General features: G+C 44.7%; 2 protein-coding genes across 2 annotated transcripts; both read left to right on the top strand.

The window, feature by feature from the left end:
* The first annotated feature begins 2067 nt into the window (after positions 1-2067).
* Positions 2068-2507, top strand: BDR25DRAFT_306356 (uncharacterized protein). Its single transcript, XM_033690607.1, has one exon. The coding sequence runs from the start codon at positions 2193-2195 to the stop codon at positions 2454-2456; it is 264 nt and encodes an 87-aa protein (XP_033542678.1). The 5' UTR covers positions 2068-2192; the 3' UTR covers positions 2457-2507.
* Positions 2508-4028: 1521 nt separating this feature from the next.
* BDR25DRAFT_359989 (uncharacterized protein) lies at positions 4029-4975 on the top strand (the record flags this gene model as incomplete). The annotated part of the gene is made up of 8 exons (XM_033696179.1): positions 4029-4037; positions 4094-4163; positions 4301-4400; positions 4486-4531; positions 4602-4621; positions 4693-4727; positions 4769-4838; positions 4882-4975. The coding sequence occupies 8 exons, from the start codon at positions 4029-4031 to the stop codon at positions 4973-4975; spliced, it is 444 nt and encodes a 147-aa protein (XP_033542677.1).
* Between the last annotated feature and the right edge of the window lie 726 nt (positions 4976-5701).

Raw genomic sequence — 5701 nt, 5'->3', positions numbered from 1 at the left:
AGGGCATCATTAACCGTACGGTACGGCTCACAAACTCGGTACGTTCGTACTGCTCACGTGACCGTTACGGTTCACTTTGTACGGACCGTAGTACGGCCCGTTGGAAGCCCTGCATACCACCTGGTAGGTGAGAAGACGCAGTAATAATCTTATGAGCACTATATTTCAATCCGAGTGTAGAATATAACTCTATAAGCCCACATTCTTCTTGCGTCATTCCACATTTATTACTCTCTCCTATTTTGTCATCATTAGCCAAGCCTAGATTAATCCTATTTGCTCCAATTCGTTTTCATCATATCCATCACACGATATAAAAAGGTATATGAGAAGCAGCAGCACGAGAAATATACGGATAGGATTTCCAATGCCATTGAAAGTACTTGCGCGCCTCTTCGCCGAATTGGTGGTATGGATACATACACGACGAGGCTATGTTAGATTCAACACCATGCTGTTTTGAACGCCACGGGGTGTAAAAAGTTCTAAAGTAGAAATGGACTGGAAATCAAACATGGTATGCTAACGGGGACGCCTCTGAGACGGAGCCATTGGTAAAGAACAACAGCAGCCTCTAATATCAGTAAGATGGTAGAGTTACTGGTGTTGGTAATGCTGATGATGGGTTCAATTGTCAGCCTCAGAGGCTCAAGTGCAAGCGCGACAAGGAAAAGCAAGCGTCAGAAACCATCCTTGTCGACAGGATCTTGCAGGGCAAATGAAACAGAAGACTTCTAGCCCTTTACTATACCAGGATATTAGCATCGGCAAGGGAGATAAAGGCATTGAACCATAACGATGTTGCCTTTGCGCGGCAGTAGTCCGGCTAGCAAGTTGAATGTGCTTCTAACTGTCTATGGGCCATGCTTGCTTGCCATATGCAGGAGTAGATCATCTCCCGGATTCAAAATAAATAAATCCTTGTTTGATACGACGGTAGGACACAACGGACACGCGAAATGTGTGGGTGGTTGCCTTGTTATTTTGTCAATAACCAAACGTACTCGTTGCCTCCAGAGTGACTGATTTACTGTCTGGGCATCGAGGTATTGCCAGGGCAACCCAAACAGAACAGGTGACTCAGGACGGCGCAATTTTCCTCGCTCAGATTGTGTTGATATACTCGAGCACGGAGTGGAGCTGATGAAGGTAGCACCCATCCGCGCAGGGTGCCTTAGCGCCAGCACAGGGTCGGAATCGACCCTGAAGGTTGGATGGAATAGTGCTGATTTTTTGCATTTCGGTGAGAAAAATAGAGAACCCGGCCTACAATAGAAACTGGTATCCTCGTACGATCCTCTCTAAATCTAGTAAGAGGCCTGATAGATTGAATCTACTAGGATTATGTTCTCTGGTAGTAAAATATGCTAGAACCGTACAGTAAGTAGCAGGGCTCAAGTGCTTGCCAAATGCGGTTGCGGATTAGTGCGGAGGTTTATCTCCTTAGCTACGGACCCTTTTCAGAATTTTCCTTGAGATACGCTTCTAATATGTATATTTGCGCACAGTATCAGTAATACCACCCCAATGTGAAGAAAGCCCCTTGCAAACATGTAGGGTACATTCACACCCGGTATAGAACACTAACAGAGGGATATTTGAGCAGTTAAATCTCTTGGTGACATTCGATAGAACTCCAGTAGAATACAAGTGTCTGTCCCAAATTGCCACTGGCATATTCCATGTGTGATATTAAATGAAGTTCAGGTTCTGAGATAGCGTATCTAGGTAGATACTTAAGAAGGGCTTACTCCCGTAGAGCGGCTTCATTAAGGCATGTGTGTGCGTCCTTCAGCGATGGGCAGGGTTCCATAGTTCATCTCCGAGCGCATCATACTGCCATCTACCAGCATGGCAATCCATGCCAGCCACACCAGATCTAGCGCTTCAAAAACCCTTCGAAAACCTGTTGGAACTTAGACATTTCATCAAATCATAATCCAGATGTTAGCATATTGTTAGAAATTCATGCTCCGCCACTATCTGTCTCAGATTTTCTTTTCCCACCACGCATGTTGGATACCTTGTGCCATATGACGTCATTCTTCGCACAACTTAAATACACCCTTTCAGCCCACGTTGACTATCAAACAAGATCCAACTTCAAGCTCTCATACCTTCTGTCTTAGAGCACTACGAGACCTCACTTCCGCCAATCCAGAAACCCTCACAACCTATACAAACAAGCAACCATGCCCGTCGGTCAGCAAGAATCCGGTGTCACCTCCGGCGTCAAGTTCGTGACTTCAACCGTTGGAAACACCGTTGGAGGACTCACAAATACAGTCGGAGGGGTAGTTGGTGCACTTGGGCGAGGTGTCGGGGAGACACTTGAAGGTGCTACAGGTAGCGCGGGCAGACCTGTTGCCCGAGGCGTTGCGGACGCAACTACGAGCGTCGAAGATGGAGCGAACAAGATCGCTGGAGGAGTGAAGAGGGCTGGTGAGGGAAAATAGGCCAGGGTGCAAAGAATGAGGTGATGAAGATGGAATGTGGCAACTCGTGCTGGGGGGGGGGGGGGGGGGTCTGTTTTGAAAATTAAGAACTTTTGCAAATGAAATATATCTCCATCTCCACAGAATTTAACCGATCGGGACGTATTTTGCCGTAAAGTGTATTCTAAACATTTGCTTCCGACGTGGTAAACTCCTTTAAACTAACTCTACTTATAACTACTGGCAGTGAACTTGACAGTGAACTTTGATTGCCACGGCATAGAACATTGGTAGTTTTGAAAGTGAAAGGTCCGGCCCCTACCTCACTCCTCCAATGGAAACACACATTGTAATGCCCAACCCGAGGGCTATCATTCATTTAAGTACCTTAACAAATCACTACCTTCGCTTACCCATTGCTCCTCTCCCGAACCTAAAAGAGTACCGTCTATTACCAGCAACTCTAGGCAGTTTCAAAATTAGTCATCTGAGTCCCCCGAACTTTTGCTGTATTAATGTAGAATGGGATGGATAACTCAAGATTCTACTAACGCTCCTTTCTCGAAGAAAGCTGAACTTCATCAGGTTTCCAGCACTAGTTTGCCGGTTGGGTTCGTGGTTGATGATAAATAAATTCTTGAAGGCTACAACGAGTTTCTTATTGCTTCCAGATCGTTCCTTGTTTGATTGAGATTTCAGTAGCCATCCGCAAAATGTCGGGATCTGAGAATTGATATGCGTTCATATCCTATATGAAGCTTCTGTAAACTCCCCCTCCCTGGCTTTTTCCTTCTAGTAAGATCCAAAACCTGTTGTTGAAGAACTCCTAGTGTCTCTGTAGATACGCTGAGCGATTCAGGAGAATTAATAGCGTGTCTTACCACCTGATGCAACATCAGGAAGTCCCGAAACCCCGAGTCCGACGTGAGCGATCCTATAGACTCTACTATTACCATGAGGGATTTCTCTAATGCGCTAATCAGTCACCTTCTCGATTCTACACACAATGTCTCGTGCAGACTACATAGGTGAATCTTGCATGGCGACAATGCCTCTACAACCAGCAAATACAACAAGCAAGTTTTGAAGACAGTATGATCGGTTACATTTATGACAAGCAGTGTGTCCAACCGTTAGTTACGGAGCCTTTTGGAGGTTGTATAGTACAGTTACGGAAGAGTCGGCTGTTACTAACTAACTGTACGGAGGAGATGACGTTGGTGTACGGTTCGGATACAGTAACTGAAGTATTATGAAGTAATTGCGCTAAAGCTAAAGACTATACCTAATTAGGAAGTTATGATACCCCTTGTAAGATCTACAGTTATTAATCTTACTAGTAACAGCAATGTTATGTAACTAATTCCTCTATTATTAACACTAATAGTTAATTCCTCCCTATTGTAATAGTCTTTTTAGCCTGTAAGAAGCACCACTCGCACTTACATAAGGTTGCTAGGATTAATAGGAAATTAAGGGCAATATTAATCTTAAAGGCGATTCTAACGTTATAGCGGGCATTATTTAGGTGCTCCTTAGCCTGGGTATCTTGCATATGCTTTAAAGGAGTTGCTTCACGCAAGGACGGCCTAGATGGGCCAGGTGAGGTCATGCAGGCCTTCTCTAAGCGTTGGGATGAGGCAGCATGATATATCTAGGTGGCAGAACAGCTGGATGAGGCATGTGAGGATAAGGCTTGTAAGGATAAGGCCCGCAAGGATAGGGCCTGTGAGGTGGTAACACGCTAAGATAACTGCGTTATTAATTAGGATAGGAATTAGGACATTATAATAGGCAAAAGAATAAGGTAGATAGCATAGTTGCTAAATTTATTAGAAGATTGCTAACAAAACACGCACTAACAGCCTTCTCCGCATTAATCTCTAAACACAAGCCCCCTAGCCCTCAGCAACCTGCCTTCAACCGCCTAAAACTACCAAAAATCCTATATAACTACCGTAAACGGTTAGTACAGCAGCCTTATGTATAGTACAGTATACTGAGTAGATGCCCTGTACGTACGTACGTGACCAAAATCGGTGTACTGCAGTACTGTACTATTAGGTGTACTAACGGTTGGACACACTGATGACAAGGTGCTTTAAAAAACATCCTGAAATAAAGATAATATCCTAATGTAGGGAAAACAGTTAGCTGGGGTTCTAGCACCAACAGAAGGTTATTTCGTGATGTATGTAGGTTGAGTTAGTGCCTTAGTAGCCCGTTTTATTAAGACGCAGAGAACTGTGCCTGGGAGAAAAATTGTTAGCGGTTCGGCTTCAGGAACGTCGAGTATTCACTATAAGATTGAAGGCGACCATCCTGATCAAAAGATCTTTCAAAGCTGAAGAAGATATTTGAGCCCCAATACACATCCGAGAGCATATACTTTGGCATAGAGAAGTTTTGAGAGAGTTCTGGTGCTAGTTGTTTGCTGGACAAGAAGGCATTTTCCTCTACCAACGGTTGAAGCGATTAGTGCTAAACGAACGACCTCCAATTTGGCAAAAGATACAACTATTGAAGCGTTAGAGCACTAGGATCCCAGCTGAGTTTTTAGATGGGCTAAAATGAACGATGAAAATTTGCTGTACATCTAGACACTAGTTAAGATGTTTAGTATCTTATAGCCAGCCTCTTGAGGTTATGTATGCTTGAAATTATAATACGTGTAGAGCTCGGAGCTTAGACTTAGAAATGAAATATAGTGACTAAATCAGAAAAATGTAGAAGAGGATGCTGGACGAAGTGTTTGTAAGTGATGTTGGTAGTTGTAACCTTGCAGGAACACTAGTTATGAGAGGAGTCATGTATTGTGGACCGAGGGTCGGAGGACATATATGATTTATATTGTATTGATGGTCACTAAGCTTAAGGTTGATTGGGCAACCCATCGTAGAGCCCTCCGGCTTACAGTAGTTTACTGGAGAGTGTGGCTGGTCTAACATAGATTGGTTGCCGCCCAGCCCAGCTCAAGACTCGACGTAGATTCAGATATTAGAAGAATCAAAGTGCCCCCAGGCTACTTCTGCCCGTGACCCACTTCTTGCAGCCTTCCACCGCTTACTCCTCATATGTTTCGAGCAGGTGGGCAGCCACTGCGCACCATGAGGCTGAGCGGCAGCAAATGTCGTTGCTAGCGCTGTCAGCGCTTTTTGTAAGTCTGTGACCTTACACAATGCGCTAGATTTGTCCCTAAAACAACCCCTCCGCCCTTGGACGGCCATCGTAACGGCTCCGAATGCCATGCCGACTGCGCCGCGAAG

This window comes from Lindgomyces ingoldianus (assembly GCF_010093535.1).
Source record: "Lindgomyces ingoldianus strain ATCC 200398 unplaced genomic scaffold BDR25scaffold_36, whole genome shotgun sequence".
In the NCBI taxonomy this organism is placed as follows: domain Eukaryota; kingdom Fungi; phylum Ascomycota; class Dothideomycetes; order Pleosporales; family Lindgomycetaceae; genus Lindgomyces; species Lindgomyces ingoldianus.
The sequence above is the reverse complement of the archived record's forward strand: the minus strand, read 5'-3'. Positions and strand labels throughout refer to the sequence as shown.

Excerpts from the sequence above, each read along its gene's own strand:
- BDR25DRAFT_306356 (XM_033690607.1), top strand. The coding sequence starts at position 2,193 with ATGCCCGTCGGTCAGCAAGAATCCGGTGTCACCTCCGGCGTCAAGTTC.